The sequence below is a fragment of the Nerophis ophidion genome, linkage group LG28 (assembly GCF_033978795.1).
Source record: "Nerophis ophidion isolate RoL-2023_Sa linkage group LG28, RoL_Noph_v1.0, whole genome shotgun sequence".
NCBI lineage: Eukaryota > Metazoa > Chordata > Actinopteri > Syngnathiformes > Syngnathidae > Nerophis > Nerophis ophidion.
In genome coordinates this window covers 34,617,941-34,641,404 of record NC_084638.1, presented here as the reverse complement: position 1 = coordinate 34,641,404, position 23,464 = coordinate 34,617,941, and the positions used below count along the sequence as shown (strand labels likewise).

Here is a 23,464-nt window from a genome sequence, read left to right as displayed (position 1 = left end):
AAAGAATTTTGATAGAATTTCGTACTACAACACTATGACGTATTGATTTAATTGAAGAGACTGGTTTAGTCAAAAGTAGCGATAGCAATGATGTATAAGGTTTCACTAATGACTGCAGTTCCAATTTCAGCCATAAGGGAGCAGAATTAAGAGATTCATTATTTGGGGACCCCATCTTCCAATAGGTCAATGCGTTCAGATTTGATGCCCAATAATCATTTTTGAACATTGGAAGATCCAGTCCCCCTTCCTCTGTAGATCTAAATAAGTGCTTTTTGGATATTCTGCATTTTTTACATCCCCACACAAAATCTAGAACTAAAGATTCAAGTTTTTGGAAAAAATCTACAGGAATTACAATTGGTCAATTTTGAAAAAGATAAATACATTTTGGCAAGGTGATCAATTTGATAGCATTCACCTTGCCTAACATAGAGAGAAGTAGGGTCTTCCAATACTCAATACACACTTTCAGTCTCTCAAAGGCTTCAATAAAGTTCAACTTTAGTAATGATTCATCATTTGGAGATATTTTTAAGCCAAGATAGGATATGTAATTTTCTGCGACTTTAACTGGATTTTGACTGATCTCAACATGATCTCCTAGGAACATAAGCTCACTTTTGGACCAGTTTATTTTATAACCAGATATTCTAGCAAAAGAGTCTACATATTCTAAAAGAAGTGGTAGTGCAACTTCTGGCTCAGTAAGTGTAACAAGTACATCATCTGCATAAAGTGAGATGAGCCCACTGAAAATCCTTTAATATTAGACTTCATTCTTAAACCAATAGCCAGTGGTTCGAGGGCCAAATTGAAGAGTAAGGGCGAAAGGCAGTCACCCTGTCTCACTCCGCGGTGTAATTCAAAACTATCCCATATTACATTATTAGTTATGACATATGATTTTGGTGCAGAATAAATGATTTGAACCCATTTTATGAAATGTTCTCCCAATCCAAATAATTTGGGAACATGAAAAAGATAAGCCCACTCAATTGAATCAAAAGCTTTATGAGCATCCAGAGTCAGGACGGCAGCCTTTTTGTTTCCTGTGCAGTCAGAGTACAATACGTTCAGTAATCTCCGTACATTGCCAAAAGAAGGTCTGTCCGGGATGAAACCCACCTGATCTGGATGAATCATTTCTGTTATGTGGTTGCGAGTACCTTAGTTAGAATCTTATGGTCTAAATTGAGCAGGGAGATAGGTCTAGAATTGGCTGGATCAAGTGGATTTTTTCCCTTTTTTGGTATTATACATATATGGGCTTCATACAAAGAACTTGGAAGTTTGTTGTTCACAAAAGAATCATTTAACATTCTAAGTATTATAGGGGATAGTATTTCACTGAAAGCTTGATAAAACTCCGCACCAAATCCACCTGGACCAGGGCTTTTATTCAAGGAGAAAGATTTCAGTGCTTTTTGCAGTTCTTCAGTTGAAATAGTGTTGTCTAAAGAATTCTGATGATTTGGACTCAGTTGAGGTAAGTTTAATGTGGTAAAAAAATCATTGAAATCATTAACCGATATAGCTGAATTAGATTGATATCATTCTGAATAAAAGTCTTTGAAGACATTATTGATATCCTTTAGATCTGTACATGTTTCACCTGTTTTTGAGCATATTTTGTGAATAGCAGCTTTGGCTTGATCTCCTTTGAGCTGTCTAGATAGAAGTTTTTGTGGTTTATCGGATATTTCAAAATGTTTTGGTTTATTTTTCAGCAGGAGTTTAGATACTTCCCCATGAAGAAGAAGAGAGTTGTATTCATTTTTCAGTTCCAGCATCTTATTGTAATCAGACTGCAAAAGAGAATTTATATGAATTTTTTCCATTTCTTTTTCTAATTCTCTCTGCCTTTTTCTTGTTTCTCTTTGTTTTGAGATTTCAAATGAAATGTTTGATTTTAAGGAGATCAATTTGAATCTGCAAACTCCCAGGACTGTGATCTGAGATGATTCTACTATGGTACTCAGGATTACTGACATTGGAGAGGGCAGAGGCTTCCACTAAAAAGTCATCAATTCTCGTGTAGGAATTGTGTACAGCGGAGTAAAATGAATACTCCCTTTTATTAGGGTGTTTTACTCTCCATATGTCTATGATATTTCTTGATCTCATAAGATTATTAATAGTTTTAGTTGAGTTAGCAATGACATGAGATTTAGTTGACAATCTATCTAAAGTGGGGTCCAAAAGGCCACCACCAATGTAGATATGAGAGGAGCTATCATCAGGAAGTAGACCAAAGACTCCATGATAAAAGTTTGAGTCATCAGTGTTTGGTCCATAGATATTCCAAAAAGTTACTGGCTAGGATGTAATATGACCATTCAATAAAATAAATCTTCCATTAGGGTCAATTATTTTTGATGTAAGTATGAAAGGCACATTTTTATGAAATAAAAGAGCTCCACCTCTAGCTTGTGAAGTAAAGGGTGCGTGATAAACCTGAGATATCCAGCTTGTTTGAAGTTTGTGTTGGTTGTCTTTACAGAGATGTGTTTCTTGTAAGAATACAACATCTGCTTTTAATGAATTTAAATGGGAAAAAACCTTCCCTGTCAAGCTATATTTCTAACAAAGACAAATCATTATTTCTTCTAGATTTTCCAGAACAACATTTTTAAAAAAGAAATTCAAGACTTTGAAATAAGATTTAAATTGGATTCTACAGATTTTCTAGATTTGCCAGAATAATTTTGGGGGAATTTCAATCATAATAAGTGTGAAGAAATATTTCACAAATATTTTTCCTTGTAAAAAACAGAAGCTAAAATGGAGAATTCAATTAAAATGTATTTATTATTATTTACAATAAAAAATAATACATTTATTTGAACATTGATTTCAATTTTCAGGAAAGAATTTAAAAGGTATATGTGTTTAAAAATCCTAAAATCATTTTTAAGGTTGTATTTTTTCTCTAAAATCGTCTTTCAGAAAGTTATAAGAAGCAAAGTAAAACAAATAAATGAATTTATTTAAAAGCAAAGTAAAAAAAAAAAATGAATTTATAAACAAGTGAAGACCAAATCTTTAAAATATTTTCTTGGATTTTTTAATTCTATTTGAGTTTTGTCTCTCTTAGAATTAAAAATGTCGATCAAAGCGAGACCAGCTTGCTAGTAAATAAATACAATTTAAAGTATTTTTTGCCATTGCTCTGAAGAAAAAATAATGACAAAAAAAAAAGCCATGTTATAATTAATTATTTTCAAAGCTACAATTAGTTCAAAATATTCACTTTAAAATGTTTTATGTGGTAAATATTGCATATATTGTGCAGTTGCCATATAAAAACCAAGTTTTCTTTGACAAAAGAGCATAAAACAAACAAAATAATAGTTCAAATGTAAACTCAACAGATATATCTGAAGTTGATCTCGTAACTTAAGTTATAAAAAAAAAACCTAATAAAAATGTATCACTTTCTGAGTGGGGCACCTTTTTGATCCCAAATATATTTACTGGTATTTTATTTATCTTTTCACTGTGATGACTCCAAAATAATAAAGAATTCAAATCAATGGTGTCCTGAATTATTGATCTTTTAGGGCTCTAATTACTAAATACTGCATATTTCTGTTTTACTATTAAAAAAACAAAGACGTTTTTGACAGAAATGCCATAAAACCTTTTTTTTTTTTTTAAATGTTGACATAAAGATTTACTGCAAGCATTAAATAAAATATAAAACTTTGACTTATTTTTAACATGTTATTAACTGAGACCCTTTATGGTCCCCGGGACCCATAAAGGTAAAATAATTTTTAAAAATCTATATACCGTATTTCCTTGAATTGCCGCAGGACATATAGTATGCGCCTGCCTTGAATTACTGCCTTCGCAAAATAATTAGTGCGTGCTTAGTATTACCGCCTGGTCAAACTGGTGACACTTCCCCTGTCATCATTTTCAAAATGGAGGAGGCTGATTTCAATAACGGTCATTTGAAATCGCATAAAGGGAAGAAGATGAACAGCTATTCAGTAGGATTTAAGGTCCAAGCTTACATCACAGTCATATTTTTACTGCATGCCTTTGGTAAGTGCCGGAGTGAAAGAGGTTTTAAAATAATTAGCGCATGCTTACTTTTACCGTATGCGCAGGAGTGAGAAGAGGCTTTAAATGAATTATCGCCCCGGCGGCAATTCCAGGAAATACGGTATTTTGTTATGGTTTGAAAATGACAAATATCAAAATGGCCCCCGCATACTTGTATTTTTCCCTGTGCGGCCCTCAGTGGAAAAAGTTTGGACTCCCCTGGCCTAATGGTTGATCATTCTGATGTAAGTACACGGAAGGGAAATAAAGCAGGGTTTCTTCTTCACAATACTACTCAAGTCAAAGTAAAAAGTCTTCTGTTTTCAGTGAAAACAAATGCAAGACAATTATTTGATCATTCCCAAACACGCCATCAGCTAATGACATACACCTGCTGCTTTATGCTAGCGCGTCATCTAGTGGCGCCATTATGTAAGACAACTATCAGCACAAAAAGTATGTTGCAGTAAAACTACTCTGACGAGTACATTTTTGTTTTCAAAGTGACGTAAGTGCATGTAACGGAGTAAATGTCGCACGTTACTACTCACCTCCGCAGATGTGTTGGACAAAAGCAAATCAGCGTGGAAAAATGGGCTTCTTTTGCATAAATCGCGCCTGCGTGGGAACCAGCCAATGAGACGTCAGTTTTGAAATCACGTGACACGAGTGTTACCAAACCAGCATGAAAAGGACCCGACACGGGCGGAGTGGGCGGGGCTTGTTTACAGCGCAAATAAACATGATAGCAGCGTTAAAGGCAGATTTCTGCACTAGTGATATTTTTATAAATATGTGGTTGCTTTTATATATGTGTATATATATATATATACATATATATATATATATATATATATATATATATATATATATATATATATATATATATATATATATATATATATATATGTGTGTGTGTGTGTGTGTGTACATATATATATGTGTGTGTGTACATATATATATATGTGTGTGTGTACATATGTGTCTGTATACATATATATATATATACATATATATGTGTATACATATACATATCTATATATATGTGTGTGTGTATATACATATGTACGTATACATATATATATATACATATTTATATATATATATATATATATACATACGTATATATGTGTGTGTACATATATATATATATATACACACATATATATATATATGTGTATATATACATACACATGAATAAGCGATAGAAATGGATGGATGTATGTTTACACACATATATATGTGTATACATATATATATATATATATATATATACACGTGTGTATATATATATACATACAGATATGAATAAGCAGTAGAAAATGGATGGATGGATGTATACACACACATATATATATATGTGCGTGTGTGTGTATACATATATATACATGTGTGTATATATATATATATATATATATATATATATATATATACACACATATTTATATATGTGTGTATATACACATATGTGTATGTATATATATACACACACACACACATACACATATATGTGTATATATATATATATATACACACACACATACACATATATACACACACATATATATATATGTATATATATATATATACACACACATATAGATACACATTTATCAATCAATCAATCAATGTTTATTTATATAGCCCTAAATCAAAAGTGTCTCAAAGGGCTGCACAAACCACAACGACATCCTCTGTAGGACCCACATAAGGGCAAGGAAAACTCACCCCAGTGGGACTTCGGTGACAGTGACAATGATGACTATGAGAAACCTTGGAGAGGTTTGTCAATGTTCTATTAATAGCAAACCCCTTGGACTTTGAAAGTTATAACATGTTGAAAACTGTGAAAAGAATATTCGCTGCAAAGAAGGCTTTGTAGAAGAAAGAATTTTGGAAAATCTTGGATTTTCCAGAATGGTGTAATAGGTTAAAATATGTGGAAACGTTATATTGTTGTATCTTTTTTTTAGTAGTTATTTTCCATTTTTATCAAACACATTTAAAAGTAGATGAGGCAATTCCTGAAGGAGTTGTGTGCAAAGGCTCCAATGCTGTGGCCTGACACAGGCATTTTGCTGTTACACACACCATTCTGACCTACGGTTTCAACATTTGGTACTTCTTAAAACCGTAACTTAAAAGGGTTGGCTAAACAGCTACTAAGGTACGAGGCAATTGGCACCCATGTTAACTACCCAACCGTTACTTAAAAAGGTTGGTAGAACAGCTATAAGGACTACGCAGCCAGTCTGCGGCCGGGCAGACCTTCGCTGCTGTCGCCCGGAGGGCACAGCATGCATGGGCTGACCTTCGCTGCTGTCGCCCGGAGGGCACAGCATGCATGGGCTGCCCGGCGGCCGGGCAGACCTTCGCTGCTGTCGCCCGGAGGGCACAGCATGCATGGGCTGCCCGGCGGCCGGGCAGACCTTCGCTGCTGTCGCCCGGAGGGCACAGCATGCATGGGCTGCCCGGCGGCCGGGCAGACCTTCGCTGCTGTCGCCCGGAGGGCACAGCATGCATGGGCTGCCCGGCGGCCGGGCAGACCTTCGCTGCTGTCGCCCGGAGGGCACAGCATGCATGGGCTGCCCGGCGGCCGGGCAGACCTTCGCTGCTGTCGCCCGGAGGGCACAGCATGCATGGGCTGCCCGGCGGCCGGGCAGACCTTCGCTGCTGTCGCCCGGAGGGCACAGCATGCATGGGCTGCCCGGCGGCCGGGCAGACCTTCGCTGCTGTCGCCCGGAGGGCACAGCATGCATGGGCTGCCCGGCGGCCGGGCAGACCTTCGCTGCTGTCGCCCGGGCTCCTTTCTTTCTACTTACTAAATATATCATTTCTGTTCCAAACAGCATCACTGATGTCAACGGCAACATTTGATGATCATTTGAACAATTAAAAATCCTGCGGTATAGGCATCTTTGGCAGGAGGTGTCTTCTGCCAAGGCATTTACTCTCCTGAAGGAATAAATAAAGTAGTATCTAATCTAAATGTATTGATGTCTTGGACAATTTTTCAATCGGTGGAGAATTGTTGAAGTAATAACATGTTGAAATGACAAATGGTAATACGGAATTTCGGGAAAACAGAGAATTCTTCAACTTCCTATGCAGAAGAAAGCTTTGACGGTGGAACAGTTAAAACGCGTTGAAAAATGTGGAAGGTGTAGTCGCCAGAAAAAGGGTGGAAATAGGGCTTCGGAAAAGCAGGAATTCTGGAAAATCCTCAACTTTTTTTGACAAGGAAAAGGGGAAGTTTGAATTTCCAGAATGGTGCAATGAGTCGAAGGTGGAATGGTTTGAATAGGTTAAAACTTCGAAATGTTGTAATGTTGTATCTTTTTTTGTCGTTATTTTATTTGTTATTTTTTATTAAACATTAAAAACTAGATGAGGCAATTCCTGAAGGAATTGCGTGTGATTGCTCCAATGCTGATGATGAACCGAAATCCTGAAATTATTTTAGCATTGTTGAAATCAAGCACACGATTCCTGAAGAGTCATTTAAATAATACCATATTTTTTTAAATACTTTTTAGATACAGTCAATAAATAATGTGAACATGTATCATAACATGGAAATCTAAGAGAACGTGTTGTGAATGAGGATAGTTGGGGACTGGGATTTTTTTTTTTTTTTTACACATGCGCTCTGATTACGCACTATTGATTGATTGATTGAAACTTTTATTAGTAGATTGCACAGTTCAGTACATATTCTGTACAATTGACCACTAAATGGTAACACCCCAATACGTTTTTCAACTTAAGTTTATGGATACCTTAACTGAAACTAAATCAATCAGCACAGCTGACCAAGCTGACCAACAGGTGTTATTATGTTGTACATTCCAACAGGTGTTATTATGTTGTACATTCCAACAGGTGTTATTATGTTGTACATTCCAACAGGTGTTATTATGTTGTACATTCCAACAGGTGTTATTATGTTGTACATTCCAACAGGTGTTATTATGTTGTACATTCCAACAGGTGTTATTATGTTGTACATTCCAACAGGTGTTATTATGTTGTACATTCCAACAGGTGTTATTATGTTGTACATTCCAACAGGTGTTATTATGTTGTACATTCCAACAGGTGTTATTATGTTGTACATTCCAACAGGTGTTATTATGTTGTACATTCCAACAGGTGTTATTATGTTGTACATTCCAACAGGTGTTATTATGTTGTACATTCCAACAGGTGTTATTATGTTGTACATGGCTTACACACCTCCTCTTTCTGCTGTAAACATTGTGAATGATCCACTTGACACTCCCGTGGGGAAACTTTGCTTTGATCAAAAAAATAACAGAAAAATCCGCAGCTTATTCCAAAATGATTGTGTGTCTGTCTCCTATGTCATTTCCTTATGGAATAATGTTGTAAATGACATCTGTTGGACCAAAACGTGGTCCCTTCCTAACAGGTATTTACTTAGCAACAAAGTCAAAGAGATATCATTTAAAATCATCCATCGCTATTACCCTGTAAAGACTGTGATGGTTAGATACAAAAAGGACATTGATGTCACCTGCACCTTTTGTAACATGCACCCAGAGACTGTTAACCACTTGTTTTATACTTGTGAAAACACTCCATCACTATGGCAGGCATCTGTCGCTTCATCCTGGACAATATTTATGACAAATTTGTGCTTTACTTTAAAGATGTGATTTTTGGTTTTACACTGTATGAACAAAAAATTGAAAAGGAATTCTACCTTTGCAAGCTCATTATTTTATTGGCTAAGTTTTATATTCATAAATGTAAGTTTCTTAATACCCGTCCTATCTTTTGTGCCTTTAAAAAAGATCTGGAACTTTACATTAAAACGCTCTCTACCTCTAACAACAAAAAAGCTGTGAAAACGATGATGCTGTGTTCCACATTTAAGTTGTTTGATGAATCTGAATAAGCCTACGGCTTTGCATTTTGTTTATTATTTATATATATATGTTTTTATTCTTTTTTTTTTATTATTTTGAACTTACAACCCCCTGGCGCTGTTTTGTACTGTTTTCATAATGTTTTATAATGTTGTATATTGTTGTTTGTCTTACTGTTTGTAATTGTTGACATTTATAAATAAACCTTTCAAAAAAACAACTAAGTGTTGGCTTTCTTCTTCTTCCTTGTTTTAGTTGAAGGTAGGCGCACTGACAACCTTCAAGTGTTACGCCACCTACTGTTTCCCCGCTTCTTCTTCTTCTGACGTTAACTGATGGCAAATAACGCGTCATGTCCGCCGCCGTCTGATAGAAAGCATACATTTTCAAATCATTTGAAAATGATGTCCTAGCCAAAAAGGGCTATTTTCAGATGGACATATAAGGAGAAAATGAACTTGATGTAAATCCTGAGATCGCGAGATTTGGCACGGCACTCCATGAATCTGTCCAATCAGATTGGCTTTTCCTGAAAAACACGCATGCGCATTAAGTGGGCGGATGTAATGATTTCGATGGGAAGAAATAATATTCAGCATCGAAGGAATAACAACTGAAAGTAAGTAATACCATTTATTGTTTCTCTTTTGGTATTTATATGACTTTAACACACACCAGTTATTTGTTTTAAACTACTGGAACGTCACGCAGTTACGGAAATAGAGCTATAAATGCCGCAAGCACCTTGCTAGAAGTTGTGATAGTTACCTCCACCGAGGTAAGTATAATAACAAGAAGTGAAATAACAATGAGAGAAATAAATGTTCAGAGAACATTTGAAGTGGAACAATATACATTACTGAACACATAATATAGAGTTTTACATTTACAAGAAGTTCCACCTATATTCCAGCAACCTTTGTCTGTATTTATCTTCCACCCAACTCTCTCCTTTGAGGCACACATTAAAAGCGTTACTAAAACGGCCTTCTTTCATCTCCGTAATATCGCTCAAATTCGCTCCATTTTGTCCACTAAAGACGCCGAGATCATTATCCATGCGTTTGTTACGTCTCGTCTCGATTACTGTAACCTATTATTTTGGGGTCTCCCCATGTCTAGCATTAAAAGATTACAGTTGGTACAAAATGCGGCTGCTAGACTTTTGACAAGAACAAGAAAGTTTGATCACATTACGCCTATACTGTATATACCTTTATATACATATATACATACATATATACTGTATATACCTTTATATACATATATACATACATATATACTGTATATACCTTTATATACATATATACATACATATATACCTATACTGTATATACCTTTATATACATATATACATATATATATACTGTATATACCTTTATATACATATATACATACATATATACCTATACTGTATATACCTTTATATACATATATACATACATATATACCTATACTGTATATACCTTTATATACATATATACATACATATATACCTATACTGGCTCACCTGCACTGGCTTCCTGTGCACTTAAGATGTGACTTTAAGGTTTTACTACTTACGTATAAAATACTACACGGTCTAGCTCCATCCTATCTTGCCGATTGTATTGTACCATATGTCCCGGCAAGAAATCTGCATTCAAAGGACTCCGGCTTATTAGTGATCCCCAAAGCCCAAAAAAAGTCTGCGGGCTGTAGAGCTTTTTCATTTCGGGCTCCAGTACTCTGGAATGCCCTTCCGGTAACAGTTGGAGATGCCACCTCAGTAGAAGCATTTAAGTCTCACCTTAAAACTCATCTGTATACTCTAGCCTTTAAATAGACCTCCTTTTTAGACCAGTTGATCTGCCGCTTCTTTTCTTTCTCCTATGTCCCCCCCTCCCTTGTGGAGGGGGTCCGGTCCGATGACCATGGATGAAGTACTGGCTGTCCAGAGTCGAGACCCAGGATGGACCGCTCGTCGGGACCCAGGATGGACCGCTCGCCTGTATTGGTTGGGGACATCTCTACGCTGCTGATCCGCCTCCGCTTGAGATGGTTTCCGCCTCCGCTTGAGATGGTTTCCTGTGGACGGGACTCTCGCTGCTGTCTTGGATCCGCTTGAACTGAACTCTCGCGGCTGTGTTGGAGCCACTATGGATTGAACTTTCACAGTATCATGTTAGACCCGCTCCACATCCATTGCTTTCGGTCCCCTAGAGGGGGGGGGGTTGCCCACATCTGAGGTCCTCTCCAAGGTTTCTCATAGTCAGCATTGTCACTAGCGTCCCACTGGATGTGAATTCTCCCTGCCCACTGGGTGTGAGTTTTCCTTGCCCTTTTGTGGGTTCTTCCGAGGATGTTGTAGTCGTAATGATTTGTACAGTCCTTTGAGACATTTGTGATTTGGGGCTATATAAATAAACATTGATTGATTGATTGATTTATATAGTATTGGAGTGTCGAAATGACAAAAGGAAAAGCTGGAAAACGATGAAGAAGAACTGGTAAAGAAGTGGAATCAAATAAAAGATCAAGAAGGACTGTAAAGTTGCTGAGTAGACTGGTATAGTGGTGGTGCATTAAACTGGCAGCAGATATAATATGTGATACTTTCTTTTTCTTCCTGCAGTCATCCCGTCCTGCAGCATGCACCTATGTGAATGTGGAGAATGACCAGCAATGTCCAAGTAAGTTATATGTATATGCCTGTTCTTTCTTGAAGTCAAGTAGTTCTGATTGAGATTTACAGATAAAAAGCTGTCCACAGTTTGTCAGGAACAAACATGAAAATATTGCTTTCTTTGACCCTGATTACATTAGCACATATGAAGAATGAAACTTCAAATAGGAGTTATCTCAGCATGTGTAATTCATGTTTTTGGAACCTTTCACCTCCAAGTTAAAGCTGGTAGGTAACATCAGGTCATGACTAAGGATGTAACAATATCAACATTTCACGGTATGATATCGTCATAGTGTTAAAGCCAGGGTAAGATATTGTTACAAAAATGTCAAAGTGTGTTAAATGACGTGGGAGGAATGTTTAGGATAAACACACTTACTGTAATTGAACACAAACATCATTTTCATATGTTGTAATCATATTTATCATTAAAAACAGGTATTTTAGGTGCAAAGGAATGGTGCAGAATTTCAAGTAACACACAAAAACCAACATTTTCAAATAAGTGTCTTTAAACTGACATAAACAGTAAACATCCAGTGTAACTAATGTAGAACAATAATGTTTCTTTTGCCAAGAAACTATACTGTGTGTCCGGTATGTTTTTTTTTCAATACAACTTGGTATTATTGTGGGTTTGATGACCTTTTTAGCACATTCAACAATACTGCCATTATAATGCAAACAGTGATCATTTTGGTCACAGTAACGGTGATATGACATTTTGATATTGTTACATCACTGCTGTTTAGTTGAGTGTTTTTAAACTTTGAACTTCCTAAGAAACTGCCCTTTGCAGTCCAAATTGTATTAGTTTGTAGAATACTGATTCTTAAGAGTTAACTAATAATTTGACTTTTAATCATGTAAATACCTCACAAATGCATATTTTCCCTTGCTGACATCTTGGTTTCACATGAACGATATTTTCCAAATAACGGTTCTAACATATAACTCATTCTAATATATTACTCCTATTCCCTAACTTATTGTAGACATTGTGGTGTGTAGTGTCAGCAAATGTCTTATTTTGTGCATGTCCACATTTCCTCTGGTGAGCTGCAAGGGCTCTGGGTCGATTTGGAAATGGTCTGGATGAACGTGGCATGCTTTACCTTGCAGTATGCAGACTTTGTTTAAGGTTCAACTAACACGACAGTTATAGGCACAGAAATATTTCACAGCAACAATTCCTCGGCTAACCTAAGCACAAACGTTCCCATCACTCCTGCACACTTCCACTTTTTCGCCCTTCTATAATGTCCCGTTTGAACGTTGTTTTCCCACACGGCGGGTTTTCATGGGAGAACCAGTTTACTTCTCAGATGAGCCCACTTAATATTGTCAGAAAAAAACACAGCGACTGGTGTTCTCGTTTGATAGCGTCACACATCACGGCATTATTGTGACAATTTTGAAATCAAAATAAGGTTATATTTAGAATAATGTTGCATCCCTCGTCAAGATCCTTTCTCATAGGTTTGGTTTGCTGTTGTGTATTTACTAATGATTGGCATTAGCATCCACAACTTTCTTTTTATAGTGTGTGTTGTATTGTGATGAGTTACATTTAACACTGTGGATGATGTGTTACCACAAACACAGAAGATACGTAAACATGAACTACAATGCGCTCAAGATGTGGGGAAAAAGGAAATGCATTCCATTAGCTGGATTTGTATAATGTGTTCAATTTATGTCAACTTCCTTCTTGTTTTGTCTGTTTTTTTTTTCAATGATTTGAATCTTTAGAGTTTTTTGGTTCCTCTTCTTTGTGTCAGGGGGTAGCAGCAGGGTAACACTGCATGAGGCGGTGCCCCCTGAAGGAGCCCAAAACACTGCTCTTCAAATGGAACACATCCAACCTTCAGGTGACCGTGCAGGATGTACCACTCTGGAACATCAAGCCTCTCCCCACCTGCCAGGTACACCCACCGTCTTCTGTGGCTGAATAATGTTTTGCTGTGAATTTTGTCTCAAAGCAAATCCTGCTCAAATGTGACAAACTTTGGAGTGTAAGAATGTGAGCGATATGCTGAGATGTTATACGTTTTGCCTTGTGACAAAATGTTATCAAAAACCTTTAGTGATTTGTATTCTATTTTACTTTCAGCACATGAAAATATTTCTACTTCTGACCATCGAAGAGAATGGAAAACCATTTTCCAGATCAGCCCTCATACATCCTCCTGATGGCCTAACAACTGAATGACATGTCGATGCTGAGTATGATCCATTTCAATCATTTGAGGAAGCTCTCCCTGATATAGGGGATTGGATGTACAATGACGGACATACGTTTAATGAAGGATTTGAAGATGGTTTGAGTGAGGAGTGTGCAGAAGAGTCCAATTTCAAGGACACAACAGACAAACCAATACATGACAATGCATCAGAAACCATGGCAGAGTGCCTTCTGATCAGCATGGGTTATGTAAACTGTCCTAAAGTCACAGGTAAGGCCCTAAGCCATATGCTCAAAATGTTCAAGTTGCTTTATCCCGATAGTCTGAACACAGACTGCTTAAACAGTGTGCAGAAGTTCCAAAACTTTTTTTTATCCCACTCTGCATCATCGCCTACTATATTACATAAATCCTCCAAGAATTGTTTTGGGCCAATAGAAAGTAAACAAATAAAATGCCTGCTTTGTGGGACCAGTGTGTCAGAAGAAAGATTCTCATCCTTTTTTTAAAGTATGTACAGATTGATTTCTTGTTTACCACAGCACATTCATGTGCCAAATGGGCCCTCGTTGGTGAATATAAACATGCAGGTTTTTCTTTGCTGCAAGATAGTGTAACATATGAGACATGCAGTCATGTTATTCCCCTATTGGAAACCTCTGCAGTACAGTAGTATTCTTGGATGACATATTGGGTAAAGTTGTTTTCCTTGACTTCACATCTATGCCTGGCATAGGGATTGCAGTTCATTTCCCCAACACACTTGAAAAGTTTGAAATAATGAAGAACTGAACTGGCCTAAGAAGCCACAAATCAAATCTTTAATCATTGTTATAAATGCTCTGAAAATACACACTGATGTGATGTTGCCGTGGATTCTGTAAATATGTACTGTATATGGAGTATCATTGTTGATGATGTTTTTGCATTGTGTGTAATATTTCAGTGGCAAATATATTACATTTACTTGTTTAATAAAGCCACTGTCCTTTTTAATGAATACATAGGCCTACTATGCTACTGTATTTTAATATTAGTCCTTATGATGGTGGTTGGAGAGCCAAATATCTTCTGAAGTGGTACTTTGTTAAAAGAGTTTGAGAACCACTGCTCTAGAAAGTTCACAAATGTTAAAAGCTCTTACAAAGTGTCTTGTGATCATATCAGTATTGTTTGGGTTCAGTTTTAAATCTCACAATTGTAGTCACTGAGTTACTGTACATGACGTGTGGATAAGAAATCAACAAATTAAGTCCAACTTTATTTAAATAAACCATTTAGATTACAGACCATATATCCATATTGTCTGAATTCATTATTTTCTCCCAATGTTGGCATGAGATCAACTGGAATATGATTGAGGTATAACTAAATTGAGCCCATTAAAATGCATTTTTTTAGAAAACGGGTATATCTAACAACTCAAATAGTGAGCAGTGAGAGACAAAACCAAGTATATCTCTCACTGAGACATCATTGAGACATATTGAAACCAATACTCATCAATTGTCTTTTTGCCGAAATAGAAAAGAGACATCTGAGAACTCAAACAGTGAGTAGTGAGAAACAAAACCAGGTGTTTCTCTCACTGAGTCATAATTGAGACATATTGGAGACCAGCTCATTCATCTCTCATTTTGGTCTTAGTTGAAATGGGGAAAAGAGATAACTATTAGACAACTATGAGATCTCTCATAGTGCTCACTGTGAGCCTTATTTCTCAGGAGATACATTTGAGAAGAATGAGAAAACTACTTTGGTCTCCATTAGTGCTCTTTTATGTCTAGGAGATAGATATAAGACATACATGAGATCTCATCTTCAATTTTGCTTTGCTATGGGAAACAAGAGTTTGATGAGCATTCCTCAACTTTTTCGGTCTTTTTTGACACTCGTGCCAGCTTTTTTTAAGCATGTTGCAGGCATCAAATTCCAAAATGAGCTAATATTTGCAAAAAAAAAAGTTTCTCAGATCCAACATCAAATATCTTGTCTTTGCAGTCTATTCAATTGAATATAATTTAAAAAGGATTTACAAATCATTGTATTCTGTTTTTATTTACCATTTACACAACGTGCTACTTCACTGGTTTGGGGTTTTGTACATGTTGACAGTACATTGCAGTGTTATTTTGTTACAGCCGTGCCCACTGTGTGAAGTACTTTTGCAAGACTCCTAGCAATAATATTACACTTCACCAAAGAGCCTGCTGTAAAAGAAATGACCATTGAATGAAGATACATACTCAGGTCACCGTGATCTGAAAAGGAGAGTGAAGAATGTTTTTGTATTCCCCAGATTCTAATCATCTTGGATGAATAAACAAGCAATTCCTAATTTCACTTGGAAATGTGTTTACTATAAAAGTGTAGCACTGTTTCCACACAAAATACCTTCTGTTTTTGGAAAGATGCCCATGTGTGTCTTCCAGGTTGAACATTCCACCCTTTGTGCCTGCCCGGACTGTGCTGGAAGGCCTCGAGTCAGAGGATGCGTGTGAAGACAAGAAAGCTGTAAAAAAGGAGATCCATAGCAAAAAGGTCAAATAAGTACAAACAAGTATTTTACCTCGATTATTAACAGTTTATTTTGCCCAAAAATGTTAAGGGAGCCAAAAAGGACAAAATGGAAGAGGAGAATACAGACCTGCTCAGACTTTGCCACACAGTACCGCTGGAGGTGGTGAACTTAGGTAAGAATCCATGTTTCAAGGTTGATCGGGGTGGGGGGAAGACAACGACACAAAGGTGCTCCTCTTATTTAGACTTTTTGTTTATGGAGGTGGGAAAGGTTACGATCCAGAGAAGAAAGACTACTCAGGTTTTGAGGCCTGGTTGCAGTGTTACTATGTGGATGGAATGAAGTCTGTACGCGACCACAATGGCAGGACTATGTGGTTCAAAGTATGCAAACACATTTTCATACGTAACAACTATATTTGTAGCACGTATTGACTAATAGAAAATGGTGTCATTTCAGGGCGATCCAGGTCCTATGGCTCCTAAAGGTAAACGCCAGAAAAAATAGTTGAGATACCATTACACATAAGAGAAAGCTTAGTGTGTCTTTATCTTTTCTCACACACCAGAATCAAAGTCTCCAAAGGCCAAAAAGAGAAAAGATACAGATGCAGACCATGATTACCCCCGCAAGAAAAAGGTATATTCAGTAGGTAATCACCACCAGCACATAGAAATCTAACCCCATTGTGGCTGTACTTCAGGTGTCCAGGAAACACAACTCTGACAGCACAGTGAAGAAAAAAGCAGCCAAAAAGCCCACAAAAGCAGCAAAGGAAGAAGAAAATGGACCTCAAGAAGAAGCCACACCCAGAAGAAGATCAGCAAACACACCTCAGCAAGAACCGAAATCCACGTCAGGCAGGAGGAAAAAGAACAATACAGAGCCAGCTGCAGGTCTGATTCTAATAATACTCCCATTTTCTGAAAATATTAAGAGCCTGATCTTTGAGGATCCAATTCCCACACACTTATCTGTGTGCGCAAACTATAAAATTGCATGTACTGTTGGTGGACGTGTTGTATGTGATCTACTTTGTGCAATTGATAGCAGCAAAAGTGGCACAGATCACCCTATTTTTGTGTACTAGAAGCATTATGTGCCCTTGGAAACACTTCTTTCCCTCTACATTCATGTTATTATGCTCTCCACACTGGAGGGGGGCTTATATTAGATTATAGCACATATCGATCATCTAACACCTTTTCTGCAATATAGAATCACAGTATGTATACTATTTGCAGCAGGAATGATCAAACTGCATATTGCAAGACATTTTTTTTAGGAGTTATACTAAATACAAAAAAAAAAAACGCAACGCTTTTGTTCTTGTTCCCAATTTAAATGAACTCAAAGATCGAAAACTTTGACTATAAACACAAAATACCTGTTCCTCTCAAATATTGTTCACAAATCTGTATACATTTGTTAGTGAGCATTTTTTCTTTGCCAAGATAATCCATCCCACCTGACAGGTGTGCCTTGAGCTGTCCAAAATAAAAGGCCACTGTGAAATGTGCAGTTTTATCACACAACACAATGCTTCAGATGTCGCAAGTTTTGAGGGAGCGTGCAGTAGGCATGCTGACTGCAGCAATGTCCACCAGAGCTGTTGCCCGTCAATTAAATGTTTATTTCTCCGCCATAAGAATAGAATAGAATAGAAAGTACTTTATTGATCCCTGGGGGAAATTCAGCACCACAGTTCGCTCACAATAAACAATGATAATAATAAATAATATAATATATATGAATAATATAAATATATTCTACATTTAAGTGCAGTCAAGGAACATATGCATTATACAGTCGGATGGCTGTCGGTGTGAAGGACCTCCTGTGTCGTTCCGTGTTGCATTTTGGGAGTCTGAGCCTTCCACTGAATGTGCTCATTCTCTCTGCAAGGTCCGAGTGTAGTGGGTGGGAGGTGTTGTCCATAATGGCTAGGAGTTTTGCTAGACTTCTCTCTGACACCACCGCCAGAGAGTCCAGCTCCACTCCCATCTTGTTACTGGCCTTCTCTACCAACTTGTCCAGTCTGTATGTGTCCCTCACTCTCAGCCCGCTGCCCCAGCAGGCCACGGCGTACAAGAGGGCGCCTGCCACCAGCGACTCGTAGAACATCTTCAACATCTTTGTACAGACGTTGAAGGATCCTAGCCTCCAAAGGAAATATAGATTCGGCTCTGTCCCTTCTTGTAGAGGGCCTCAGCGTGTTTTGACCCATTCAGCTTGTTGTCCATGTGTACTCCGAGGTATTTATAATCCTCTACCATGTCCACATCCACCCCTTTGATGGAAACAGGGGTCGCCAGAGTACTCCTCCTCCTTCCCAGGTCCACAACCAGCTCCTTGGTCTCCGTAACATTGAGCTGGAGGTGGTTCTTTCCACACCATGTGACAAAGTCCTCCACCAGTGTCCTGTATTCCTCGTCATCACCTTCCTCAATACACCCCACTATCGCAGAGTCATCAGAAAACTTCTGAAGGTGGCAGGACTCTGACTGATAGTGGAAATGGGTGGTGTAAATGGTGTAGAGGAAGGGGGAAGAGTACTGTAGCCTCCGGGGCCCCGGTGTTGCTGACCAGCCTGTTAGACACACAGTCCTGCAGTGGCATATACTGTGGTCTGTCAGTCAGGTAATCTACAACCCAGGACACCAAGGGGGCCTCCACCTGCATCTTCTCCAACTTCCCACCCAGTAGCCCAGGCCGTTTAGTATAAGCCGCCTCCAAAGGTGTTTCAGAGAATTTGGCAATACATCCAACTGGCCTCACAGCCGCAGACCATATTGATTGGCTGAGACCTGCCACCCGGACAGCTGCTACAACAATTGGTTTGCTTAACCATAGCATTTCTGCACAAACTGTAAGAAACTACCATGAATTGATTAACGTGGACCCCGACTTAAACAAGTTGAAAAACGTATTGGGGTGTTACCAATTAGTGGTCAATTGTACGGAATATGTACTGAACTGTGCAATCTACTAATAAAAGTATCAATCAATCAATCTGTCTCAAGAAAGCTCATCTGCATGCTCGTGGTCCTCATCGGGGTCTCGACCTAACTGCAGTTTGTCTTCTTAACCAACTTGAGTGGGCAAATGCTCACACTCAATGGCGTCTGGCACAATACAGAGGTTTTGGTATGTTATTATTGACAGCGAAACCACGTGCATTTTATTGATGGCATTTTCCATGCGCAGAGATACCGTCACGAGACCCTGAGCCCCATTGTTGTACTAATCACCCGAGGCCATCACCTTTATAAATAACATTTACTAACTCATGTTGCAAGGATCTGGAAGCTAAAAACATCCCAGTTCTTGCATGACCAGCATACTCACCGGACATGTCACCCAGTAAGTAATTTTTGAGAGGAATATATATTTTCTGTATAGTAAAAGTTTCAGATCTTTAAGTTCAATTCATGATAAATGGGAGCAAAAACAAAAGTGTTGCGTTTATATATTTGTTCAATACCATATTTTTCGGAGTATAAGTCGCACCTGCCGAAAATGCATAATAAAGAAGGAAAAAAAAACATACAAGTCGCACTGGAGTATAAGTCGCATTTTTGGGGGGAAATTTATTTGATAAAACCAGACGGCAAGAATAGACATTTGAAAGGCAATTTAAAATAAATCAAGATTAGTGAAGAACAGGCTGAATAAGTGTAGGTTATATGAGGCATAAATAAGCAACTGCTATGTTAAGCTAACATATTATGGTAAGAGTCATTCAAATAACTAGAACATATAGAACATGTTATACCTTTAACAAACTATCTCTCACTCCTAATCCATAAATCCCATAAAATCTTATACGTCTAGTCTCTTACGTCAATGAGATAAATAATATTGATATTTTACGGTAATGTGTTAATAATTTCACACATAAGTCGCTCCTGAATATAAGTCGCACCCCCGGCCAAACTATGAAAAAAAAACTGCTACTTATAGTCCGAAAAATACGGTGCATATTTTCTAAATCAAAAAAGGAATACCATTAAAAAACAACATAAATTAATAGACTTTGGTTTAATCGGCCCTTTAAGTTGTCCAGCAGCTATAAAATGATATTGCTGAATATATATCTTCTTCTCTGCGATGAGGTGGCGACTTGTCCAGGGTGTACCCCGCCTTCCGCCCGATTGTAGCTGAGATAGGCGCCAGCGCCCCCCGCGACCCCGAAAGGGAATAAGCGGTAGAAAATGGATGGATGGATATATCTTCTTCTTTTTATTTCTAACAGTCCAAATATGACATGCACACGTAGAACAAAGGCTTCTCTGTTCAGTTGTCTTTGCAGCGTGATGGCCTCCTTTCTCACAGCCCTGTGTGCAACTATGTCAGTTGTCTTTGCAGCGTGATGGCCTCCTTTCTCACAGCCCTGTGTGCAACTATGTCAGTTGTCTTTGCAGCGTGATGGCCTCCTTTCTCACAGCCCTGTGTGCAACTATGTCAGTTGTCTTTGCAGCGTGATGGCCTCCTTTCTCACAGCCCTGTGTGCAACTATGTCAGTTGTCTTTGCAGCGTGATGGCCTCCTTTCTCACAGCCCTGTGTGCAACTATGTCAGTTGTCTTTGCAGCGCGATGGCCTCCTTTCTCACAGCCCTGTGTGCAACTATGTCAGTTGTCTTTGCAGCGTGATGGCCTCCTTTCTCACAGCCCTGTGTGCAACTATGTCAGTTGTCTTTGCAGCGTGATGGCCTCCTTTCTCACAGCCCTGTGTGCAACTATGTCAGTTGTCTTTGCAGCGTGATGGCCTCCTTTCTCACAGCCCTGTGTGCAACTATGTCAGTTGTCTTTGCAGCGTGATGGCCTCCTTTCTCACAGCCCTGTGTGCAACTATGTCAGTTGTCTTTGCAGCGTGATGGCCTCCTTTCTCACAGCCCTGTGTGCAACTATGTCAGTTGTCTTTGCAGCGTGATGGCCTCCTTTCTCACAGCCCTGTGTGCAACTATGTCAGTTGTCTTTGCAGCGTGATGGCCTCCTTTCTCACAGCCCTGTGTGCAACTATGTCAGTTGTCTTTGCAGCGTGATGGCCTCCTTTCTCACAGCCCTGTGTGCAACTATGTCAGTTGTCTTTGCAGCGTGATGGCCTCCTTTCTCACAGCCCTGTGTGCAACTATGTCAGTTGTCTTTGCAGCGTGATGGCCTCCTTTCTCACAGCCCTGTGTGCAACTATGTCAGTTGTCTTTGCAGCGTGATGGCCTCCTTTCTCACAGCCCTGTGTGCAACTATGTCAGTTGTCTTTGCAGCGTGATGGCCTCCTTTCTCACAGCCCTGTGTGCAACTATGTCAGTTGTCTTTGCAGCGTGATGGCCTCCTTTCTCACAGCCCTGTGTGCAACTATGTCAGTTGTCTTTGCAGCGTGATGGCCTCCTTTCTCACAGCCCTGTGTGCAACTATGTCAGTTGTCTTTGCAGCGTGATGGCCTCCTTTCTCACAGCCCTGTGTGCAACTATGTCAGTTGTCTTTGCAGCGTGATGGCCTCCTTTCTCACAGCCCTGTGTGCAACTATGTCAGTTGTCTTTGCAGCGTGATGGCCTCCTTTCTCACAGCCCTGTGTGCAACTATGTCAGTTGTCTTTGCAGCGTGATGGCCTCCTTTCTCACAGCCCTGTGTGCAACTATGTCAGTTGTCTTTGCAGCGTGATGGCCTCCTTTCTCACAGCCCTGTGTGCAACTATGTCAGTTGTCTTTGCAGCGTGATGGCCTCCTTTCTCACAGCCCTGTGTGCAACTATGTCAGTTGTCTTTGCAGCGTGATGGCCTCCTTTCTCACAGCCCTGTGTGCAACTATGTCAGTTGTCTTTGCAGCGTGATGGCCTCCTTTCTCACAGCCCTGTGTGCAACTATGTCAGTTGTCTTTGCAGCGTGATGGCCTCCTTTCTCACAGCCCTGTGTGCAACTATGTCAGTTGTCTTTGCAGCGTGATGGCCTCCTTTCTCACAGCCCTGTGTGCAACTATGTCAGTTGTCTTTGCAGCGTGATGGCCTCCTTTCTCACAGCCCTGTGTGCAACTATGTCAGTTGTCTTTGCAGCGTGATGGCCTCCTTTCTCACAGCCCTGTGTGCAACTATGTCAGTTGTCTTTGCAGCGTGATGGCCTCCTTTCTCACAGCCCTGTGTGCAACTATGTCAGTTGTCTTTGCAGCGTGATGGCCTCCTTTCTCACAGCCCTGTGTGCAACTATGTCAGTTGTCTTTGCAGCGTGATGGCCTCCTTTCTCACAGCCCTGTGTGCAACTATGTCAGTTGTCTTTGCAGCGTGATGGCCTCCTTTCTCACAGCCCTGTGTGCAACTATGTCAGTTGTCTTTGCAGCGTGATGGCCTCCTTTCTCACAGCCCTGTGTGCAACTATGTCAGTTGTCTTTGCAGCGTGATGGCCTCCTTTCTCACAGCCCTGTGTGCAACTATGTCAGTTGTCTTTGCAGCGTGATGGCCTCCTTTCTCACAGCCCTGTGTGCAACTATGTCAGTTGTCTTTGCAGCGTGATGGCCTCCTTTCTCACAGCCCTGTGTGCAACTATGCCAGTTTGCACGCAGATTTCAGACTTTTTAAGAGGCACGATACTGCCTGCAGGACACTTTCAGCATTGATAAATCTCACTGTTCATGTTGAGTGATTTGTATTTGCATTTTCTCCTCCCAGTATTGTGGGCATTCTGATAATCAACATATATTCTGCATACATCATTAAGACAAATATGTTAAATGGAGGGAATAAGCGGTAGAAAATGGATGGATGGGATGGATTGCACTCCTTATTTTGCTCATTAATCGACAAGTATTTAGATCAGCTTTGCGTGAGCTAACAAGTTTGCATGTGTTTTGATACACATAAACCTTTTGTAGATTATACTGTAAGTGTGGTAAACGTACTTTTTGTTGCAGGCTTCAAGACACGTAGCGGGAGACTGACAAGACAGAATGTCAAGTAAAGGACATCTATTGGAAAATACTGTTTTTATTCCATGATACATATTTTTAATAAACATTCCACACGTTTATTCTTGGCATACTTTTCAATCACAATTCACAATACAGTAAATTATTTGATTTAATGTGAAGTTAATTATATTTATATAGCGCTTTTCTCTTGTGACTCGAAGCGCTTTACATTGTGTAGCCCGATATCT

General features: G+C 38.9%; 1 protein-coding gene and 1 long non-coding RNA gene across 5 annotated transcripts in view; one reads left to right on the top strand and one right to left on the bottom strand.

Moving 5' to 3' along the window:
- LOC133545162 (uncharacterized) overlaps positions 1-4,705 on the bottom strand; it is a 31,036-nt gene extending 26,331 nt beyond the window's left edge. For both annotated transcript variants that reach the window (XR_009804740.1, XR_009804741.1), the window contains exon 1: positions 4,605-4,705. This is a non-coding gene — a long non-coding RNA (uncharacterized LOC133545162). The remainder of the gene's footprint in view (positions 1-4,604) is intronic.
- Positions 4,706-9,277: 4,572 nt separating this feature from the next.
- Positions 9,278-19,332, top strand: LOC133545237 (endonuclease 8-like 1). Of its 3 annotated transcripts, XM_061890626.1 has the most exons (7): positions 9,278-9,564; positions 11,560-11,617; positions 16,232-16,340; positions 16,408-16,492; positions 16,582-16,703; positions 16,780-16,807; positions 16,889-19,332. In XM_061890626.1, exons 2-7 carry the CDS (start codon positions 11,610-11,612, stop codon positions 16,999-17,001), a joined length of 465 nt encoding a protein of 154 aa, XP_061746610.1. In that variant the 5' UTR covers positions 9,278-9,564; positions 11,560-11,609; the 3' UTR covers positions 17,002-19,332. The 3 variants fall into 3 exon arrangements, 1 of the variants encoding a protein (XP_061746610.1); XR_009804770.1 differs by having other exon boundaries at positions 9,485-9,564; positions 13,395-16,340; positions 16,408-19,332; XR_009804769.1 differs by having other exon boundaries at positions 9,292-9,564; positions 13,395-17,835.
- The last annotated feature ends 4,132 nt before the right edge of the window (positions 19,333-23,464 follow it).